The sequence below is a fragment of the Oncorhynchus mykiss genome, chromosome 28 (assembly GCF_013265735.2).
Source record: "Oncorhynchus mykiss isolate Arlee chromosome 28, USDA_OmykA_1.1, whole genome shotgun sequence".
Classification (NCBI taxonomy): Eukaryota; Metazoa; Chordata; class Actinopteri; order Salmoniformes; family Salmonidae; genus Oncorhynchus; species Oncorhynchus mykiss.
Genome location: NC_048592.1, coordinates 5,472,935 through 5,497,521, shown reverse-complemented (window position 1 = coordinate 5,497,521; position 24,587 = coordinate 5,472,935). Strand labels below are relative to the sequence as shown.

The window sequence follows — 24,587 nt, the reverse complement described above, 5'->3', positions numbered from 1 at the left end:
AATTCCCCTTTACCTCAAATCATAAGTTTTAAACAGTGTCAATGTATATGTTTACTTAAATGAACATGCTACCCTTAGATACAATTCAATTGTGTTGAGGTAAAGGGGATATTTTTTTCCTCTCTTCATGGTTAAAACTTGTTGAGGATAGGGGGCAGTATTTTCACTTTGGATGAATTGCGTGAACTGCATCCTACTCTGTCCTAGATTGCTAATATATGCATATTAGTATTACTATTGGATAGAAAACACAGAAGTTTCTAAAACTGTTTGAATTATGTCTGTGAGTATAACAGAACTCACAGGGCAGGCAATCTTCCAAACAAGAAGTGAAATTCTGAATGTGGGTCAACTTTGACGTCATCGCCCCCTCCTTTCCCAACAAGATATGGATCTGGAAGCACTTACTACGCCTTCCACTAGATGTCCTCATTCAGTAGAAAGAGGAATGGAGCTTTTGGTGTGAACTTTGACCGAACGGGAGGGGAAATGGTCACTGTCCCGACAGAATGCCATTTTCCTGCGGCGCTTTTCTCTGTGCGTGCCACCGTCGTTCCATTTGGCTGCAGCTGAAAACGTATGATCCGGTTGGAACGTTATTGGATATATATGAAAATAACATCCTGAAGATTGATTCTCTACTTAGTTTGACCAGTTTATCTGAGCTAGATTGACAGCGCTTTGGCCCAATGATAATGGGGGACACCAAGGATCGCAGTGCATCTAAATAGGGCCGGACTAATGCATTTGGGGCACCTACCTCCATTCTGCAACTTTTGCCATGAGGCTGAGATTTGTTTTTTGACGGTTAAAAGCAAATTGACTGCATTTCGACATATTTTACCAGTGCTTATGAAACTTGCATATGCTATCTGGGGGCCCCAAACTCCAGGGGCCCCCAATCAATATATATTTTGAGGGGGACGAATCCACCTGTTCTGAATATTGGGGGGAGGGGAGCAATTTTGCCTATGACAAAAACACAGAGACACACACACACACAGAGAAGAAAGAGAGACTGAGAATACATATTCCATTCCATTTGTGTTTATTTTCTCTCTATCACATTTACATCACCTGCCTTATTTTCAACATCATCTTCATCATGACATTAAGTCATCCATTCACTTGATGTCACAGACTGACATAAGCAATAAAACAAATCCCTCTTCTACACATAATGAAGGAACATCAATCAATCAATTAACACGAACAAGATAATAAAGAAACACAAATAAGGTCAGTTTCACTCCAGCCAACGATAAGGCTCGGTAAAGACATGGCACAGCAGGAGAAAAACATTTAGACAGTTAAAAAATAAAGACAAACAGATCAAAGACAGGTAAAACAGTGACAAAGACAAACAGATCAAAGACAGGTAAAAACAGTGACAAAGACAAACAGATCAAAGACAGGTAAAACAGGTAAAACAGTGACAGAAAGACAAACAGATCAAATACAGGTAAAACAGTGACAAAGACAAACAGATCAAAGACAGGTAAAACAGTGACAGAAAGACAAACAGATCAAAAACAGGTAAAACAGTGACAAAGACAAACAGATCAAAGACCGGTATAACAGGTAAAACAGTGACAAAGACAAACAGATCAAAGACAGGTGAAACAGGTAAAACAGTGACAAAGACAAACAGATCAAAGATAGGTATAACAGGTAAAACAGTGACAGAAAGACAAACAGATCAAAGACAGGTGAAACAGGTAAAACAGTGACAAAGACAAACAGATCAAAGACAGGTAAAACAGGTAAAACAGTGACAGAAAGACAAACAGATCAAAGACAGGTGAAACAGGTAAAACAGTGACAAAGACAAACAGATCAAAGACAGGTGAAACAGGTAAAACAGTGACAAAGACAAACAGATCAAAGACAGGAAAAACAGTGACAGAAAGACAAACAGATCAAAGACAGGAAAAACAGTGACAGAAAGACAAATAAATCAAAAACAGGTAAACAGTGACAGAAAGACAAACAGATCAAAGACAGGTAGAACAGTGACAGAAATACAAACAGATCAAAGACAGGTAAACAGGTAAAACAGTGACAAAGACAAACAGATCAAAGACAGGTAAAACAGTGACAAAGACAAACAGATCAAAGACAGGTGAAACAGGTAAAACAGTGACAAAGACAAACAGATCAAAGACAGGTAAAACAGTGACAGAAAGACAAACAGATCAAAGACAGGTGAAACAGGTAAAACAGTGACAAAGACAAACAGATCAAAGGCAGGTAAAACAGTGACAAAGACAAACAGATCAAAGACAGGTAAACAGTGACAAAGACAAACAGATCAAAGACAGGTAAAACAGTGACAGAAAGACAAACAGATAAAAGACAGGTGAAACAGGTAAAACAGTGACAAAGACAAACAGATCAAAGATAGGTATAACAGTGACAAAGACAAACAGATAAAAGACAGGTAAAACAGTGACAAAGACAAACAGATCAAAGACAGGTGAAACAGGTAAAACAGTGACAAAGACAAACAGATCAAAGACAGGTAAAACAGTGACAGAAAGACAAACAGATCAAAGACAGGTGAAACAGGTAAAACAGTGACAAAGACAAACAGATCAAAGACAGGTAAAACAGTGACAAAGACAAACAGATCAAAGGCAGGTAAAACAGTGACAAAGACAAACAGATCAAAGACAGGTAAACAGTGACAAAGACAAACAGATCAAAGACAGGTAAAACAGTGACAGAAAGACAAACAGATCAAAGACAGGTGAAACAGGTAATACAGTGACAAAGACAAACAGATCAAAGATAGGTATAACAGTGACAAAGACAAACAGATCAAAGACAGGTAAAACAGTGACAGAAAGACAAACAGATCAAAGACAGGTGAAACAGGTAAAACAGTGACAAAGACAAACAGATCAAAGATAGGTATAACAGGTAAAACAGTGACAGAAAGACAAACAGATCAAAGACAGGTAAAACAGTGACAAACAGATCAAAGACAGGTGAAACAGGTAAAACAGTGACAAAGACAAACAGATCAAAGACAGGTAAAACAAGTGACAGAAAGACAAACAGATCAAAGACAGGTAAAACAGTGACAAAGACAAACAGATCAAAGACAGGTGAAACAGGTAAAACAGTGACAAAGACAAACAGATCAAAGACAGGTAAAACAGGTAAAACAGTGACAAAGACAAACAGATCAAAGACAGGTAAAACAGTGACAGAAAGACAAACAGATCAAATAGGTATGTCGATTACGAGTACGGTAGAAGAAGAAGCACAGAGTTGAGCGGAGCTGCCATGACGATGAATTACATTTGGATGGAGATCCATTGGCTTTGCTGTTGCTGTGCTGTTGGGCTGGACTCAAAAACATCGACATTCAAAAAGCAAACAAAGAATAGAATCACTGAACATATTTCAAGGGCTTGGTTAGCTTAATATACTGGGTAATGACTTGGGACTACAGTACATTTTGAAAGAGAAAGATACATAACGGAGAGAAATAGAGGAGGAGATGGAGAGAAAGTCACTGAAGTTATGACAGGGAAATGTACAGGTACGGAACAGGCAGACACCAAGGCAAGCGGCCTGTTGGAATGTGCAGGACAGGAAACAGAAACCCCAAAGGTGAAACCATGAAACTAGAATTATATTTCTCTGGATAACACACTTCCTCATTACATACAACATTACCTCAAAAGATAATAACAACAACACGTATTCTGATAAATCCATATTTGGCAGGAAGGGAGACAGAAAAGGTAGCAGATTTTAGGAATCGTGTACAAATCATTATGACTGCATTTATAGCACAGTCGATCACTCCATAGTGTATTATAAGACTTGTCGTAAGCATTCACAACAGCTCATGGTTCCTTATGACCACCTTAACAAATGCATTACACCTTCATAAACATATTCATTATATGCATTACACTAAGTGGGAAGAGTGCAGTATATGGACCAATATAAGCATTCATAATGGCCAAGGACTCATTATAACTGCCCAAATAAACGCCTACATGCCAATGAATGCATTCGTAATAGATCCCACACAGGTGGCTCAAAGAAAGGTCATCAAAAGGTCAAGTTAGTTCAATTAAAGCACATCATTGCACAATGTAAGAAGGTGAAGCAATACTGCATGGTTGTGGTATAGATATGATATACACATGATAGGTCCAACTGTTAGTGTGTATGTTAAATGTTTTCCGATACTGAAGACAGCGTACTAACAGTTCTCTACAGGCAGTAGAAACTAGCCAGCGTTACAAGAAAGAAAACAAGCTTTTCTTTTTGTAGGTTTCAAATTCATCAACGTTTTTTCTCCCCTTTTCCCCTAAACTGCAATATAGAAGTATGTACATGTTATATTCAATATAGCTTCTCAATTGCCCTTTAAAAAATAGGAAGGAAAAAAATATTCTGAGCAAATCTACTTGAGAAAGTTTCCTTTTTATATAATAGAAATACAACAAAGAAAACAACATCAAAATAGCACCACGGTTCTCTTTACGGTGCATATGCCCTGAAACTACAAATCCATATCTAATAATCGTCACTGCTTGTCCCACTTCCTCTTTCAACACCTATCATAAAGCCCCAGTTCTCCAAACACACCAAATCAAAACCTTCCAAAGCCTCAGGTCTCCTAAACACGTTCTCATTTACAGCAACAACGTAGGGAATAGTTACACCGGGATGAATGAGCCAATTGGAAGCTGTGGATGATTAGGTGGCCATGATGGTATGAGGGCCAGATTGGAAATTTAGTTAGGACACCAGGGTTAAAATACTCTTACAATAAGTGGCATGGGATCTTTAGTGACCACAGAGAATCAGGACACTCGTTTAACATCCCATCTGAAAGACAGCACCCTACACAGGGCAATGTCCTCAATCACTGCCCTAGGTTACATATATATTTTTTAGACCAGAGGAAAGAGTGCCTCCTACTGGACCTCCAACACCACTTCCAGAAGCATCTGGTCTCCCATCCAGGGACCAACCCTGCTTAGCTTCAGAGGAAAGTGTGCTTACTACTGGACGTCCAAAACGACTTCCAGAAGCATCTGGTCTCCCATCCAGGGACCAACCCTGCTTAGCTTCAGAGGAAAGCCAGCAGTGGATGCTGCTGGCAGGTAACAATTAAATAAAGAGTGCTCCCTTTGCATTAGCCCTGGCCAGTGACCCATAAGGCCAATTTAGTGCAATAAAAAATTACATGGCGGGGATAGGGTGACTTAAATTGAGAACAATGGACTTGATTGCTCTGATGCAAATCAAAAGTATGACTGGCCAATCCGCTGCCAGTCAATTGGTGGAGAAGTGTCAGGTGCTTTGGCTGGGGGATGGACTGAGAGAGAGCTGAGCGGGTGTGTTTAAGTGCTCACTTAAAATCAAATCACAATCAGACAGGAGTCCAAAATAGGAGTCAGTCTGGAAATAAAACCTCTTCTCTCATCTGGAATAAAATGTGAAAAAGCCACTTGCCAAGACTAAACCCAATGTTTCTGAAAGCAGTATATGAGTAGGATGTGTAGGAAACCCCATGTCGTTGAAACGATCTGTTCCGAAGACGACAACAAGCAACCATTGAATGACAGATGGGTAATGCTGGACCAGTTTCCCCCCATACCAAGTTAGGGCAAACTGCCTGAGATGTGACTTCAGGGGTCATCTCGGTGACACAATAACAAGGTTGAGGGGAAACCCTTACTCACAAAGTACCGTGCTGTACTACACTCTTAAAAGGTGCCATCTAGAACCAAATGGCTCTTCGTCTGTTCCCATAGGAGAATCCTTTGAAGAACCCTTATTGGTTCCATGTAGAGCCCTTTTGGTTCCAGGTAAAACCATTTCCACAGAGACTTCTACATGGAACTCAAAAGGTTTTCTACTAGAAAACAAAAAGTGTTCTACCTGGAACCCAACAGGGTTCTCCTATGGGGACAACCGAAGAACCCTTTTGGAAGCCTTTTCCCCAAGGCTGCATCCAGTACCACTCTATTCCAGACAACATTGTGGGCCCCATTGGGCTGTGTACACCACACACAGAGAGAACTAGACATACAGGTTCAGAACATTCTTATGGGGGGACCCAAGAGGTGTAGAAGCCCCATCCCTGAAACCCCATTTTAACACCAAAGCAGTGACGACCCAAAACCTCTAATTAAATTTCACTTCAAAATCTGTGTATATAAAATCTCCATGTATAAATGTTTTTATTTGTGCAGTGCAAGTTAGTACCATTTCTTTAGGTACATCATTTGTCCTCGTAATGTTATTTTCATTGGCACTTGTGAAGTTTCTGACCATTAATTACCAGCCTACTCTCCATTCTGACCAGTGAGGAACTGTAAGACACGGCTTCTCTCTCTCAGACAGAACGCCTGACAGCAAGGTTACTAGCCAACAAGCATGACCATATTTGTTGGTAATGGAAATCAAGGAAAAGACTGACATGGCATGGCTCTATTAAACACGTATCGGGAAAGTTCAGCGTGACAGTGGAATTAAAATGTAAAGGCAAATTTCCCTGTTAACATTCACTCAAACTCTGCATATGTCGGCTCAATCGGAAATTACCAGTATGCAATCTGTAAGGATTCAGGGATAAGGATGAATAGAGCCCCAAAAAGAATCCCGTTGGTTCGATTGCTTGTTTGTTGTACCCAAAAAACAACAAGATATAACAGTCACGGCCAGCTGTCTTAGAATGGCCTTCTACTGATGTCATGTCAATTAGAATATGTGACAGCTGAGAGCGCATGTGTCAACATGACAACAGATGTGTAAGACAGCCAACGACTGGAAAGTCATAGGCTGTGTTCGATAGGATAAAAGATGCAATGTATCATGGGTAAATTGTGACTGACTGATCTACAAATAATAATGAGTCGATATTTATGATGGAAGGTGATTTGTAGATCAGTCAGTCGGCAGGCAGTTGTCTGCAGTAGTTTTGATGCTATCGAACACTGCCACTGACTGTGGCCGTTGTCATCGAAACAAGTTCAAGGTGAGCTGAGGTAAGAGGCCAGGTGGCACTACAGGATGTGCACGTGCGTGACTGTGCGTAGGGCTCTAAAGTGCGTCCATAAATATTTTGCTGTGCGACCTAGATTATTTTTGTTGGGGGGGGGTGTACTGTGCTCCTATAAAAACAAGTATCCCGAATAATAATTGTTGTAATGATTAGGCTTCGCAGTACTGTTGATTCCGAGTCCCCTAGAGAAAAAAAAGTTAGCATCATGGTTGAACCATTACTACAGCAAAAATATCTTGTTTCTACCCCAGTTAAAAAGATCTGACCCATATTACCAGCGCAGTTGTTATTCTTTCTATAGCCTATCGACAGGACCGCAATTTACGTTAATAAACCACTTCGTGGGCCATTTGTTTACAGTTTGTTCAGTCATGTTACCTCATTGGCTGCCTAGCTAACAAACTGGTAACTTGACCAGTATATCCAAACATTTAGGGGCACAGAAAGGAAAAGGATAGCTTCTTCAGGAGATCGATGTCCTCATCACAAACCTGACGTGCTTAGAGACAGTGTACAATGTTCAATGTAATGCATCTCAATAGGAAAATAGTGATTTTACACAATGTAGAAACCAAATATTCCACGTAATTTCAGATATTTGTATCAACATTTGAGCTTTTATTATAAACTATCTAAACGGTGTTCATTTCTGGGGCACAGCATGTGCTTCAAAAGGAGATAGAATTAATATAGGCTGCATCTCAATCAATTAAACAATATAATCTGGTGCTCATACATTATATGTGGTGCTCCTAACTTTTAAAAATTGGGAGCACCAGTTAATTTAGAGTCCTGTGTGTGTGTGTGTGTGTATGTGTGTGCTGTTGTAACTTGTGTAATGGCTAGTAGTCAGTGTTGGGAGCAGAAAGAGAGAGCCTGCAGAGACTACATTCAAAGAGCTGGCAACAATCGAAACAGTAGCTAGAGTAGAAAAATACATCTGTTTAAAAATATACATCTATATCTGCTCTCATGTCTGATCAGGAATCCAGGTACAATTCATGGGAAGCAAACAATCCCTTGGAGACAAACATCTTGATTTCAACGCCATCAGATACCAGTTAAGAGCTGTAACTGGGAGTGAGGGTTGAGTAGGACTGACTATGGTACAGTACCCACAGAGAATGAGTATTCTATGTCCATGATGATACTCAGAAAATGAACACTGAGTAGCCAGCAGCGTTACAGCAGAGCTTAATGTTGTCGACGATAGCGGTTATCAACAATAGAGCTGATTAATCAAAGCAAGACGAGACTTTCCAAACCCTGGCGATTACACTTTGCAACTACTAGTTGCCTTGGCAACTGATCGCTGAAAACACATGTAAGAAATGAGAGGAAACACTTTAGTTACAAAGTTTACAGTGATCTGTTGAAAGATGTGTTGTTTCTGAAAGATGCATATCAGAGGTATAGAAAGGAAGAAAGGGAAATAGATATCTTTATAAACTGTACATTCAAAACGTAACATTTGGTGCAACCAGATGGAAGAGTGTGTTTCATATCTATGCAAAAAAGCAAGAATCTCATGGAGTAGCTACGGATGATTTACTTCCCAAACAACGTGATTAGAGTTTCTGAGTTGAATTCCTATAAGAGCATGTGATGTGTTATTCCATAACACTTGGATATGAAGAGCAGAACAAGCATCTTAATAAGCAGCATCTAAATTCTCAGCGATATTCTGATTTGTTTTTCCTTTGGTAGACTTACTGCCCTTTTCAAAAGAGGGACAGGTGAAATTTGAAAACGATCCATTTGAATAAAAGCCCCGAAGTGAATGTGATTTTAGTTCTAAAACATTAACAGAGATGCATTGAAAGAGGCTGACAAGGGAGCGGTATCAGGATCTTATAAACTCAAACACAGTAGCTTACATGATACTCGGACCGGTAAAAAACAATACAATAGCAAAAAGCTTATCTGAAATCTTCAACCACTCCCCTACAGTGAAGGCAGACAAAATTAGAAAATACAAAACAAATCAAAAAGGTTTTGAATAATATTTTTCTTTTTTTGACTACCTAAAAAGTCTCATCATTAGAAAGAAAAACAATTCTTCCAAAGCCAAATTCATTTTTATTTTTTGCCTTTTTCATCAGTTAGTTGTTGTGTTTTGTGAATTCAGCTGTCTGAGGACTAGGAGAAGCGAGCTGCTGGTCAGGAGGAAGCAGTGCGTGCTCTGAGGGGCTTCATCACGGAGAAACCCCCACATCTCCTCAGTGGAAGATGACACCTCATTGAAGCGCTGGCAGAGGAAGAGTCCGTCCCAGTGATGTACTGGGGTTCAGTCAGTGAATCGCTGACAGGCTTTTTTCCAGCGGCAGGCTGTGCACCACATGTCCCTCTTCTCCATGCCATACACTTTCCGGCACTTTTTGGCATCTCCGCGGGGTTTCCTTGGCAACCAATAAGATGGCACACAGTTAGACTTTACACTACAATACCATGAAGTTGCTAAACACACTCACACAGCAAGGGTCAACACACACACACACACACACACACACACACACACACACACACTGTGTACCTGATTCCTGGTGCTGGTTTGGGCAGGGGGGCAGTAAAGGGAGGTGTCTTGCAGATGGTGGTATGTGTGTGAGGGGCTGGCTGTCTCTTCTCCCCGAAGCTCACCGTGCGGATGTGAGTCAACGGCCCCTGCAGGGGCAACCACAGGTCAAAGGGCATTCAACACCAACCAATCACAGCATGGCAGTCCATAATTAAGGGTTACACCTAATGCTCTGAGATTTTCCTGACCATGTGACATGACAAGAAAGAAGTCTACGTAACTACGGCTCTAGATCAGTGTCACCTCTCAGACCGTGTTATTCTTCACACTGGCTAAGTTAGGGCTAAACTGATTCTAGTTCAGCCCTAAAGACAATATGTCTACATAGTAAACAACACTCCAGGGACGGGAGGTAGAGGCAGAGAGAGGTAGGGTAGAAGAAAGGAGGAGAGAGATGAGCTTGAATGAAAGGGGAAAAGAGAAATTGAAAAAGAGGTTAGTTGGGGGTGGTAGGAGCTAGGGAGTAGGAGTAGGGAGTTGAGAGATGGATTAGTGATTGAAGATAGAGATATGAGGATGCAGAAAGAGAGGGAGAGAAAGCAGCCTGCTCACCGTTAAGCCTTTAAAAATGACAGGAGGGGACTGCCAGGACACACTGATCCCATCCCTATTCCCATCAGCCTGCTCCGAACACACAGGAATACTCACAGGAGCAGTGGCCTGGAAAACACAGTACCGCACCACGGTGAGAGACAGAGAGAGAGATGAGAAGGGAGAGAGAGAGGAAGAGGAGAGAGAGAGAGAGAGAGAGAGAGAGAGAGAGAGAGAGATAGAGAGAGAGAGAGAGAGAGAGAGAGAGAGAGAGAGAGAGAGGGAGGGAGAGATGAGAAGGGAGAGAGAGAGAGAGAGAGATGAGAAGGGAGAGAGAGGAAGAGGAGAGAGAGAGAGAGAGAGGGAGGGAGAGATGAGAAGGGAGAGGGAGGGAGAGATGAGAAGGGAGAGAGAGATGAGAAAGGAGAGAGAGAGGAAGAGCAGAGAGAGAGATGAGAGAGAGGGAGGGAGAGATGAGAAAGGAGAGAGAGGAAGAGCAGAGAGAGAGATGAGAAGGGAGAGAGAGAGGAAGAGGAGAGAGAGGGAGGGAGAGATGAGAGAGGGAGGTAAAGGGGGGAGAGATGATTAGAGAAGAAGTGAACGAGTGGAGGTAGAGGGAGGTTGAGCGACAAAGACTGATACTGAAAGAAAAGGGAGATAGATACTACGGAAAATGGAGTAAAATAGAGAAGGCGGCGACCTCACCTAAAGAAATCTATTGATCTGACGTGACGTGTCATGTGCAGCTTTAAGCTTCAACTCAGTTTCATGGACATAAGTAACTAAACACACACAGACCAGGAGAACCAAAACATTATCTGTCATGGAGTAGAGGACAGCTCCAGTACATGAAACTCCTGGAGTCTCTATAGCAACAGAGTACCATAGCCATTGGAGAATAAGGTGGATGTGCGTGCATGTGTGTGCCTGACTGTTCTTACCTGGTAGGCGTGGTCAGTACGGATATGGCAGAGCGTGGAGGGAGCTGATTGGCTGAGCAGACTGGGGGCATGACCCTGCGGTCCCCTCATGACGATGTGGGCGGGCTCAGAGCGGGGAACAAAGGCGGCGTGGGAGAAAGGGGGGAAGATGGGGGGAGGGCCGGTAGTGGTGGGGGAGGTGGGCGTGAGGCTGGACAAGCCCTCTGATAGGCTGTCCATGTTGACCTCGATCTCTGAGTAGTAGAAGTCCTCCTCCCCGTCACTGTAGTCCGAGTCACAGTTCCGCCTGCACCATAGGAGGGTGACATACATGAAGCAGCTTCTAAGATTCAGCCGTACGTACATGGTATACACCGTCCAACCAAATGCTTACTTGCAGATTCCTTCTGGACAAGGCAACATCAATAAGAAATAATATAACAATATGAAAATAAAGTAATTGGCTCAGTAGAATAGAATAAACATTTTAGCATGAGAATAATAGAGAACAATTTATAGTCCCTTATTCCACGTGTTTTGGGGAAGGGAGGATTTGAGGGGTGTTTATTTAGAAATTATAATACGAGTCTGGTAGCAGCAGTTGTAACGTGTGTGTAGCATGAATGTACAGTACCAGTCAAAAGTTTCAACACATCAAGGGTTATTCTTTATTTTGACTATTTTCTACATTGTAGAATAAATGCATCAAAACTATGAAATAACACATATGGAATCATGCCGTAACCAAACAAAGTGTTAAACAAATCAAAATATATTTTGATGACAGGTTTGCACATTCCTGGCATTCTCTCAACCAGATTCATCTGGAATTATTTTCCAACAGTCTTGAAGGATTCCCTCATATGCTGAGCACTTGTTGGCTGCTTTTCCTTCACTCTGCTGTCCAACTCATCCCAAACCATCTCAATTGGGTTGAGGTCAGGTGATTGTGGAGGCCAGGTTATCTGATGCAGTACTCCATCACTCTCCTTTCTGGTCAAAAAGCCTTTACACAGCCTGGAGGTGTGTTGGCTGATTGTCCTGTTGAAAAACAAATGACAGCCCCACTAAGCCCAAACCAGATGGGATGGCGTATTGCTGCAGAATGCTGTGGTAGCCATGCTGGTTAAGTGTGCCTTGACTTCTAAATAAATCACAAACTGTGTCACCAGCAAAGCTCCCCCACACCATCACACCTCCTCCTCTATGCTTCACGGTGGGAACCACATATGCGGAGATCATCCGTTCTCCTACTCTGCATCTCACAAAGACATGGCGGTTGGAATCAAAAATCTCATCAGACCAGAAGACAGATTTCCACCTGTCTAATGTCTATTGCTCGTGTGTCTTGGCCAAAGCAAGTCTCTACTTCTTGTTGGTGTACTTTAGTAGTGGCTTCTTTGCAGCAATTCGACCACAAAGGCCTGATTCACGCAGTCTCCTCTGAACAGTTGATGTTGAGGTGTATTTGTTACTTAAACATATCCTCTGCAGCAGAGGTAACTCTGGGTCTTTTCTGTGGCGGTCCTCATGAGAGCCAGTTTCATCATAGCTCTCGATGGTTTTTGCAACTGCACTTGAAGAAACTTTCAAAGTTCTTAACATTTTCCGGGTTGACTGACCTTCATTTCATAAAGTAATGAGGGACTGTCGTTTCTCTATGCTTATTTGAGCTGTTCTTGCCATAATAAGGACGTGGTCTTTATCAAATCTTCTGTATACCACCCCTATCTTGTCACAACACAACTGATTGGCTCAAACGCATTAAGAAGGAACGAAATTCCATAAATGAACTTCAACAAAGCACACCTGTTAATTGAAATATATTCCAGGTGACTACCTCATGAAGCTGGTTGACAGAATGCCAAGAGTGTGCAAAGCTGTCATCAAGGCAAAGGGTGGCTACTTTGAAGAATCTCAATTATATTTGGATTTGTTTAACATTTTGGTTACTACATGATTCCATATGTCTTAAATTTGATGTCTTCACTATTATTCTACAGTCGTGGCCAAAAGTTTTGAGAATGACACAAATATGAATATTCACAAAGTTTGCTGCTTCAGAGTCTTTAGATATTTTTGTCAGATGTTACTATGGAATACTGCTTTTATTGACAATTACATGAAGTTGATGCAAAGAGTCAATATTTGCGGTGTTGACCCTTCTTTTTCAAGACCTCTGCAATCTGCCCTGGCATGCTGTCAATGAACTTCTGAGCCACATCCTGACTGCATAATCAATGCTTGGAGTTTGTCAGAATTTGTGGGTTTTTATTCGTCCACACGCCTCTTGAGGATTGACCACAAGTTCTCAATGGGATTAAGGTCTGGGGAGTTTCCTGGCCATGGACCCAACATATCAATGTTTTGTTCCCCGAGCCACTTAGTTATCACTTTTGCCTTATGGAAAGGTGCTCCATCATGCTGGAAAAAGGCATTGTTCGTCACCAAACTGTTCTTGTTGCTCTCGGAGGATGTGTTGGTACCATTCTTTATTCATGGCTGTGTTCTTAGGCAAAATTGTGAATGAGCCCACTCCCTTGGCTGAGAAGCAACCCCACACGTGAATGGTCTCAGGATGCTTTACTGTTGGCATGACACAGGACTGGTGGTAGCGCTCACCTTGTCTTCTCCGGACAAGCTTTTTTCCAGGTGCCCCAAACAATTGGAAAGGGGATTCAGTGAAAATGACTTTACCCCAGTCCTCAGCAGTCCAATCCCTGTACCTTTTGCAGAATATCAGTCTGTCCCTGATGTTTTTCCTGGAGAGAAGTGGCTTCTTTTCTGCCCTTCGTGACACCAGGCCATCCTCCAAAAGTCTTTGCCTCAATGTGCGTGCAGATGCACTCACACCTGCCTGTGACATTCCTGAGCAAGCTCTGTACTGGTGGTGCCCCGATCCCGTAGCTGAATCAACTTTAGGAGACGGTCCTGGCGCTTGCTGGACTTTCTTGGGCGCCCTGAAGCCTTATTCACAACAATTGAACTGCTCTCCTTGAAGTTCTTGATGATCCGATAAATGGTTGATTTAGGTACAATCTTACTGGCAGCAATATCCTTGCCTGTGAAGCCCTTTTTTTGCAAAGCAATGATGACGGCACACGTTTCCTTGCAGCTAACCATGGCTGACAGAGGAAGAACAATGATTCCAAGCACCACCCTCTTTTTGAAGCTTCCAGTCTGTTATTCAAACTCAATCAGCATGACAGAGTGATCTCCAGCCTTGTCCTCGTCAACACTCACACCTGTGTTAAGCAGCAGATTTTGTGAAAATTAATATTTGTGTCATTCTCTAAACTTTTGGCCAAAAAAACTCTTGAATGAGTTGGTGTGTTGAAACTTTTGACTGGTACTGTATATGTGTGTGAGTGTGTGCGTGAGTGAGTGCTTGTGTGCTTAGGTGTGGAGAATCAGAGTAGGTGGTCAGTCCATTTCAAGTGTTCAGCAGTCTGATGGCTTGTAGATACCAACAGGCTCAGAGACAGTTTCTATCAGACCTGACGCTCCGATACCATCTGCCCGACCGTAAGGGAGTGAACAGCTTGTGACACTGAGAAAATTACTTTTTAATGGTGTCAGACCAAGGCTCTACATCTGTCCTCGTTCTCCTAGACCTTAGTGCTGCTTTTGATACCATTGATCCCCACATTCTTTTGGAGAGATTGGAAACCCAAATTTGTCTACACGGACAAGTTCTGGCCTGGTTTAGATCTTATCTGTCGGAAAGATATCAGTTTGTCTCTGTGGATGGTTTGTCCTCTGACAAATCAATTGTACGTTAAGTCAGGGTAGTAAGTTGGTGGTTTGAAGATATCCCTCTAGTGGTGTGGGGGCTGTGCTTTGGCAAAGCGGGTGGGGTTATATCCTGCCTGGTTGGCCCTGTCCTGGGGTATCGTCAGATGGGGCGGGGCCACAGTGTCTCCCGACCCCTCCTGTCTCAGCCTCCAGTATTTATGCTGAAGTAGTTTGTGTGTCGGGGGGCTAGGGTCAGTCTGTTATATGTGGAGTATTTCTCCTGTCTTATCCGGTGTCCTGTGTAAATTTAAGTATTCTCCCTTTAATTCTCTCTCCATCTCCTCCTGGAGGACCTGAGCCCTGGAACCATGCCTCTACCTGTCCTGATGACTCTGTCCACTGGGTAGTGCTGCTGCTCCAGTTTCAACTGTTCTGCCTGCGGCTATGGAACCCTGACCTGTTCACCGGATGTGCTACCTTGGCCTGAACCTGCTGTTTTCGACTCTCTCCCTCTACTGCACCTGCTGTCTCGAACTCCGAATGCTCAGCTATGAAAAGCCAACTGACATTTACTCCTGAGGTGCTGACCTGTTTCACCCTCTACAACCACTGTGAGTATTATTATCTGACCGAGCTGGTCATCTATGAACGTTTGAACATCTTGGCCATGTTCTGTTATAATCTCCACCCGGCACAGCCAGAAGAGGACTGGCCACCCCTTAGAGCCTGGTTCCTCTCTAGGTTTCTTCCTAGGTTCCTGCCTTTCTAGGGAGTTTTTCCTAGCCACCTTGCTTCTACATCTGCATTGGTGGGTCCAGTGTGGGCCATGACCAGCCTCTCGAAGCACTCCATGATGAACGGGGTGAGTGCGACGATGCAATTGTCATTTGGGAATGTCACATTGTTTTTCTTGGGCACTGGTAGGATGGTGATCTCCTTGAAGCAGGAGGGGACTACAGCCTGGGACACAGACAGGTTGAAGATGTCCGAGAAGACGCCGGTCAGCTGGCCAACGCGGCCATCTTGGACGGCAGCTTTGTGAGAAGGTATTATTTAGAGTTTTCCCCCCATGTCATCCTAGGAGAACAAAAGCACCTGGTCGTCTGGAGCAGCAAGAGTCTTCCTGGATGGCTCGGTATTGTCTGCCTTGAAGCATAGAATGTATTAAACTCATGGGCATTCGGAGGACGCGGCCAGTATGTATTAAACTCATGGGCATTCGGAGGACACGGCCAGTATGTATTAAACTCATGGGCATTCGGAGGAAGCGGCCAGTATGTATTAAACTCATGGACATTCGGAGGACACGGCCAGTATGTATTAAACTCATGGGCATTCGGAGGACGCGGCCAGTATGTATTAAACTCATGGGCATTCGGAGGACACGGCCAGTATGTATTAAACTCATGGGCATTCGGAGGACGCGGCCAGTATGTATTAAATTTATGGGCATTCGGAGGACGCGGCCAGTATGTATTAAACTCATGGGCATTCGGAGGACGCGGCCAGTATGTATTAAATTTATGGGCATTCGGAGGACGCGGCCAGTATGTATTAAATTTATGGGCATTCGGAGGACGCGGCCAGTATGTATTAAATTTATGGGCATTCGGAGGACGCGGCCAGTATGTATTAAACTCATGGGCATTCGGAGGACGCGGCCAGTATGTATTAAACTCATGGGCACCACACCGCTGCATTTGCCTTTGTAGTGCATAAAATAATGTAGTCCTTGTGATGAGAGTCTGAGTTGTCAAACATCAATTCAAGTTGGAGTCTGTATTGTCTTTTTGCCTTGTGCACGTTGCACTCCACTGAGTCATCAGGGTTCTGACAATGAATTCTGCAGTACGGGCTCTCAACATGGTGTGGATATCTCCGTTCATTTAGGGTTTTTGGTTGGGGTATGTCCGGATTGTTATTGTGGGTACAACATCAACACATTTCCTAATTAAGCCTGTGACTGACGATAGGTTCCTCAATGTTGATGGATGAGTCCTGGGTGGATGAATCTTTGAACATATTCCAATCAGTATTCTCAAAACAGTCCTGTAGCATTGAGTCTGCCTCCTATGTCCAGCACCTCACACCTCACAATGCTACTTAATATAATGTTTACATATCCTACATTACTCATCTCATATGTATATACTGTACCTTATATCATCTACTGCATATTTATGTAATACATGTATCACTAGCCACTTTAAACTATGCCACTTTTTTTTACATTACTCATCTTATATGTATATACTGTACTCGATACCATCTACTGCATCTTGCCTATGCCGCTCTGTACCATCACTCATTCATATATCTTTATGTACATATTCTTTATCCCTTTACACCTGTGTGTATAAGGTAGTAGTTTTGGAATTGTTAGGTTAGATTACTCGTTGGTCATTACTGCATTGTCGGAACTAGAAGCACAAGCATTTCGCTACACTCGCATTAACATCTGCTAACCATGTGTATGTGACAAATACATTTGATTTGATTTGATCTCCATGTTGGTGGCACCCTCCCTTCCCCTAATGAAGGCTTATAATAACATTCATAGCACCCTAAAGATGCAGTGATTATCCCGCTTCATAATACTCTACAGCCACATCAGTAAATTGTTATGAACATGTTAATAAGGCATTATAGCACATCATAATGAGGAGCTGTTCTGATGCTGTATTCTCTCTGACCAGCAGATGGCAGTGATACCCAGGGCCTCTGAGCCAAAGCCACTGAGTTTACGGGCGTCATTGGTCATAGCCCTCACTGACTGACAGAGTGCAGGATAGCAACAGGAGGCTATAAAAAACCTTCCTATGTGTTGATATGCATCCACCCTGCATCCCTTTATGGTACTTTGTAAGAGGATACAAGACTAACAAACCTAATGACATAAAGAAGTCATAATAAACACTGAGCCCATGGATAGGCAGCGCTACCAATGTAGCACATACTCTAAAATACTAGCTCCTTAGTAGATATTTTGACAATACTTCAGTAAATAGAGTAAGGTATTGTATTATATCTGCTCTCTTATTGGTCCCCAGGAGACCTGTATGCAGTGATAGCTTACAACAATTACCAATTCAACTATTGGACACCTATAGCAGTGTACCTATATCTTTCACTAGGATTGGTTGATTGGTGCCTTACCCCAGGTGGACGGTGCGGATGTGTCGCTGGATCCCTGAAGAGGTGCTGAGGACCTTTTCACAGTTCTTCCACAAGCACTTGAGCATCACCTTCACGGAGTTCTGAAACACAACAGAACAACACAGTGGAGTCAGTGCTATTGTAGCGGCAAGAGTGGGAAGAACAAGAGTGGGGCTTGAACCAACAACCCTGTGGTTATGGGGTGAGCGCACTACAAAAAGGTTCAGATCTCTCAGCAGAGCTCCACTTTGGGAGGCTACACGTATTCTACTATTATTCTAAGTGAGGTCAAAATAAATAAACACGACCTTTGAGACAAGCAGGCCTGTGAACATAGAAGCTTGTGAAGACAGGTTAGCAACGCACGCACACACACACACACGTGAAACTTTACACCTCTAAATTCATTTATGGAGTGATGGCGAAGGGCAAGAAAGTAATATTCCTAACACCCATAGTGTTTCTCACTTCTTTAGCGTGTACTGTATGGAAGCCACTAAAATAGTGTTAAACAAAAAACAATCTAAGTGTCGATAAAGTAACAACCCCAGAGTGTTGGTCCCTAACACCATGGGTGCTGCAAAGTCCAACTTAAATGAACACTTTATTCGTTCTGTACTAGATACCGATTATTGGAGGAACCCAAAAAAAAGCAGATTAATCGGACAATTTTATTTATTTATTTGTAATAATGACAATTACAACAATACTGAATGAACACTTATTTTAACTTAATATAATACAACAATAAAATCAATTTAGCCTCAAATAAATAATGAAACATGTTCAATTTGGTTTAAATAATTCAAAAACAAAGTGTTGGAGAAGAAAGTAAAAGTGCAATATGTGCCATGTAAGAAAGCTAACGTTTCAGTTCCTTGCTCAGAACATGAGAACATATGAAAGCTGGTGGTTCATTTTAACATGAGTCTTCAATATTCCCAGGTAAGTTGTTTTAGGTTGTAGTCATTATAGGAATAATAGGACTATTTCCCTCTATACCATTTGTATTTCATTAACCTTTGACTATTGGATGTTCTTATAGGCACTTTAGTATTGCCAGTGTAACAGTATAACTTCCGTCCCTCTCCTCGCTCCTCCCTGGGCTCGAACCAGGAACACAACGACAACAGCCACCCTCGAAGCAGGGTTACCCATGCAGAGCAAGTGGAACAACCACTCCAAGTCTCAGTGCGAGTGACGTTTGAAACGCTATTAGCACGCACCCCGCTAACTAGCTAGCCATTTCACATCGGTTACACCAGCCTAATCACGGGAGTTGATAGGCTTGAAGTCAGAAACAGCGCAATGCTTGACGCTCAACGAAGAGCTGCTGGCAAAACGCACGAAAGTGCTGTTTGAATGAATGCTTGCGAGCCTGCTGCTGCCTATCATCGATCAGTCAGACTGCTCTATCAAATCATAGACTTAATTATAACATAATAGCACACAGAAATACGAGCCTTAGTTCATTAATATGGTCGAATCCGGAAACTATCATCTCAAAAACAAGACGTTTATTCTTTCAGTGAAATACCGTTCCGTATTTTATCTAACGGGTGGCATCCATTAGTCTAAATATTCCTGTTACATTGCACAACCTTCAATGTTATGTCATAATTCCGTAAAATTCTGGCAAATTAGGCAGCCCAAACTGTTGCATATACCCTGACTCTGCGTGCAATGAACACAAGAGAAGTGACACAATTTCACCTGGTTAATATTGCCTGCTAACCTGGATTTCTTTTAGCTAAATATGCAGGTTTAAAAATATATACTTCTGTGTATTGATTTTAAGAAAGGCATGGGTGTTTATGGTTAGGTACACATTGGAGAAACGATACGCACCGCATCGATTATATGCAACGCAGGACACGCTAGATAAACTAGTAATATCATCAACCATGTGTAGTTAACTAGTGATTATGATTGATTGATTGTTTTTTATAAGATAAGTTTAATGCTAGCTAGCAACTTGTCTTGGCTTACTGCATTCGCGTAACAGGCAGTCTCCTTGTGGAGTGCAACGAGAGAGAGGCAGGTTGTTATTGCGTTGGACTTAACTGTAAGGTTGCAAGATTGGATCCCCTGAGCTGAAAATCTGTCGTTCTGTCCCTGAACGAGGCAGTTAACCCACCGTTCCTAGGCGGTGTGTTCTTAACTGACTTACCTAGTTAAATAAAGAATAAATAAAGGTGTAAAAAAAACGTTTAAAAACGGCCAAATCGGTGTCCAAAAACACAGATTTCCGCTTATTAGGACAACTTGAAAATCGTCCCTAATTAATCGGCCATTACGATTAATCGGTCGACCTCTAGAGCTGACGCTGTTACACTTTCTCATTGTTAGGGACTTAAAACCTGTGGCCTTACAGTAACTCTTTTTGGAGTGTTGTTTTAACACAGTAGGATGTAAAGCCTTATTTGCATATATATGTCCCTTTATGCTTTTTGATTGAATTTTAGAGGTACCTGTACCACCTATGACTGTGTATGCTAGTGACAGACACATGACTGTTGATTCGATGACTTTCAGTCCTGTCACATCTACTCCTGCTCCCCCTCTCAATGGTCTACTAACCACCAGTCCTGTAGCCTCCTGTCACATCTATTCCTGCTCCCCCTCTCCAACGGTCTACTAACCACCAGTTCTGGCAACCCATCTTTTATGCACACCTGGACTTCATTACTCTCTGATTACTTACCCTTATATCGTACTCTTTTGTTATCAGTAATCAGCTGGCACCACTGGGGGCGGCTATGAAAGAGGTCTTGACATTTCCAGAGGGGTGTCACGTCCACAAGGATTCTCTACCACAAGTCAGTACCCTAGCCCATCCAACAGTCTGCCCAGGTCAGCAATGACTGTTTGTCCCTCCCGGACAAATATGACGGGTCTCCCAACAGATTCCGTGGCTTTCTACTCCAGTGCTACCTCTATTTCACTCATCAGATGGTAGCCCTCACCACGGAGTCCAAGGTTGCCACGGTTATTTCCTTGCTGACCGGACGGGCGTTGGAGTGGACAATGGCTGTCTTGGAAAGAGGAGCTGGGTTCCTATGAGGGGTTCATGGCTCTGTTCAGGGGGGACTTGGATCATCCATTGGAAGGCAGAGAGGGGGGTGAGAGCTGACAACTACGGCAGGATGACCATGGTGGAGTGTGCGCTCACCTTTCAGACAGCATCCAGCGGGTGGAATGAACCGGCACTCTGCATTCGATTCAGAAGAGGATTGCCCGAAGAGGTCCAGACGAAGTTGGCGTGCCAAGACAATCTTACCTTGGACACACTCCCCACAGCTGAGCGACGCCATCTGAGGCAGTTCGGGCTTGTCCCTATTTCAGCCAGGAGGGGCACCAGCTTCAACGGTGTCCGGTACAGCCCAATCCATCATCACCAAACCACCAAACCTTTTTAAGTATCAATTTCACTAGCTGGCTGTCCCTCATCTATTGTTTCTACAGCTCTAGTGGATTCTGGTGCAGCGAGGGATTTTATTGACCAGGCCTTGCCTCCTCCCTGCACATCCCCTCATACCTGCGACCATTAGGATCTGGCACCATCACAGTGGTTCCTCATGTAAAATTGCATCATACTGCAGCATACCTTGCGGGCTGCCGCAGAATACTATGGAATTTCATTTAAATCAAATCAAATTTTATTTGTCACATACACATGGTTAGCAGATGTTAATGCGAGTGTATTCATTGGCAGCCATTGTTGCCATTAATGCTAGTTAGTGCTACGTTGACCACCAGAGGGCATCTTTGAGAAGCATTTGACTTTTTGTATTGGCTGTACTGGAGATATTGGCTGTACTAGAGAATTTAAAACCTTTTTTTGTAAGAACATAGTAGATGGGATTGATTTTAAATTTAGCTTAATTAATTAGATGAATAGTATGGTGTTTCTATTCCAAGAAAAACTAAACCCTCAGGGTTTCCGCGAGGAAAATATGACGCTGTTTCCACACTCTAATTGTAGTCTAACCAACACCCAAAAGGAGATTCAGTGAAAATAAAAATCTCATTGATTTATCAAGACCAGTCCCCATGCTTGTCTCAGAGCAGTGCAGTCTTGACCTCTGAATGCTGTCTTTTCCCCCCTTCCACTTGCCATTCATTTTGAAAGAGTATTTTCCAGAAAGCATAACCACCTTGTGGTGGTCTGGAGCAGTGAAGCAGTGACGTAGGGTACCGGTTCTAAACCACAAATTACCTCTAAATCCCGGAGCATAATCTCAATACTCAACCGCTGTATGCACGTCACAGCTCCACTCACCCTCACCGTGAGACCCAGGAAAACCTTTCCTTCCTCATCACCTCCGTACCTGTGCACAAAGTCATCAGCCTGCCGTGGCTCCAACTCCATAACCATCTCCTAGTCAGAGGAAGATTACCGCCTGGGGACCATGATGTCGAAGGACCTTCTTTCCCCCCACCCTGTGGTTCTACGTCGGTGGAGGGCCCTGTGAGTGTCCGTCAGCCCATCAATCAGTCCTCCTGTATCATTGGCCCCGTGCTTTGGGACATAGATGTGGACATCCGCCAGGCTCTGGAGGAGGAACCCGCTCCAGCCACCTGCATCTACACACCCACAGGGGTCAAAGATCAGTTGCTGACCTGGGCACACACATCCCTCATCGCTGGACACCCAGGTATCACCCACACCACTCAATCCCTTTCTGAGAAATACTGGTGGCCCACTTTGGTGCAGGACGTTGCACACTATGCCCACTCATGTTCATGTCCAGCAGGAAGACTCCTTCTCTTTCCCGTGCCTCAGCGTCCCTGGTCTCATCTGTCCATTGATTTCGTCACTAATCTCCCCTCCTCTGATGGTTTCACCACCATTTTGGGGGTTGTGGACAGATTCTCAAAATCATGCTGTTTTATCCCTCTCTCTGGTCTCCCTACCGCTCTCCAGGTTGCTGAGGCACTGTTCCAGCAGGTCTTCTGGCATTATGGCCTTCCGGAGGACATCGTCTCCGATTGTGGCCCCCAATTCACATCACGTGTATGGAAGGCTTTCATGGAGAAGCTGGGGGTCACGGTCAGCCTCACTTCTGGGTACCGGCCTCAATCTAACGGGCAGGTGGAGAGGATGAACCAGGAGCTGGGGAGGTTCCTGAGGAGTCACTGCCAGGACCAGCAGGGGCAGTGGGCCTGATTCCTTCCTTGGGCTGAATACCGCCAGAATTTATTGTGACACTCCTCCACCGGGTTGACTCCCTTCCAGTGAGTTCTGGGTTATCAGCCGAACCTGGCTCCGTGGACTCCGAGCCAGACCGACGCTCCTGCGGTGGACGAGTGTTTCAGGTGCGCAAAAGAGGTATGGAACGATGCCCATGTGAGACTCTAGCAAGCCGTCTGCCGTCAGCAAGAGCAGACAAATCACCACCGCAGTGAGGCTCCCGTGTTCCAGCCTGGTGATCGCGTCTGACTCTCCACCAGGAAGCGAGGAGGCCTTTCTAATCGACTTTGCCCGGGTATCCTGGAAGGATATTGACCTCAGTCCATCAGTAGAGGATGACTTTTCGTCTGGACTTAGTGCTCACGTGTTGTGCATTTGGATTACTGGACTAAATGCTCAAACAAAAAGGAGGTATTTGGATGTAAATTATGGACTTTATCGAAAAAAACAAACATTTATTGTGGAACTGGGATTCCTGGGAGTGCATTCCGATGAAGATCATCAAAGGTAAGTGAATATTTATAACGCTATTTCTGAGTTTTGTGACGCCTCTCCTCAGTTGGAAAATGGCTGTATGTTTTTCTGTGTATAGGCGCTGACCTAACATAATTGCATCGTGTGCTTTTACGGTAAAACTTTTTGGAAATCTGACGGTTGCATTAAGGAGAAGTTTATCTTTAATTGTGTGTTTAACACTTGTATCTTTCATCAATGTTTATGATGAGTATTTCTGTAATTTGATGTGGCTCTCTGCACTTGAGACAATGCATTTAACATAACGCACCAATTTCAAATTAGGTTTTTGGACATAAAGATGAACTTCATCGAACAAAACACACATTTATTGTCTAACATGGAGTCCTGGGAGTGCCATCCGGTGAAGATCATCAAAGGTTAGTGATTCATTTTAACGCTATTGTGACCTCTCCTTCTTTGGAAATGGCGGTATGTTTTTCTGTGGCTAGGCGCTGACCTAACATAATCGAAAGGTGTGCTTTCGCCGTAAAGCCTTTTTCAAATCAGACACTGTAGCTGGATTAACAAGAAGTTTATCTTTAAAATGGTGCATAATCCTTGTATGTTTGAGGAATTTTAATTATGAGATTTCTGCTGTTTGTAATTTGGCGCCCTGCAATTTCACTGGCTGTTGTTGAGGTGGGACTGTAAACTCTCCTTCCAGACTCACATTAAGCATCTCCAATCCAAAATTAAATCTAGAATTGGTGTCCTATTTCACATCAAAGCATCCTTCACTCATGCTGCCAAACATACCCTCGTAAAACTGACTATCCTACAGATCCTTGACTTCGGTGATGTCATTTACAAAATAGCCTCCAACACTCTACTCAGAAAATTGGATGCACTCTATCACAGTGCCATCCGTTTTGTCACCAAAGCCCAATATACTACCAACCACTGCGACCTGTATGCTCT

The 24,587-nt window shown here is 43.2% G+C and overlaps 1 protein-coding gene across 3 annotated transcripts in view; it reads right to left on the bottom strand.

The window, feature by feature from the left end:
- Positions 1 to 1,025: 1,025 nt before the first annotated feature.
- The window catches only part of LOC110508385 (zinc finger protein 704), a 104,100-nt gene continuing 80,538 nt past the window's right edge, over positions 1,026 to 24,587 (bottom strand). For 2 of the 3 annotated variants that reach the window (XM_036967067.1, XM_036967064.1), the window contains 5 exons: positions 17,960 to 18,060; positions 11,090 to 11,375; positions 10,170 to 10,277; positions 9,576 to 9,703; positions 1,026 to 9,441 (listed from right to left, as the gene is read on the bottom strand). In XM_036967067.1, coding sequence (XP_036822962.1) covers positions 9,330 to 9,441; positions 9,576 to 9,703; positions 10,170 to 10,277; positions 11,090 to 11,375; positions 17,960 to 18,060 — 735 coding nt within the window. In that variant the 3' untranslated portion in view covers positions 1,026 to 9,329. The remainder of the gene's footprint in view (positions 9,442 to 9,575; positions 9,704 to 10,169; positions 10,278 to 11,089; positions 11,376 to 17,959; positions 18,061 to 24,587) is intronic. The other variant, XM_036967066.1, reaches the window with a different exon arrangement.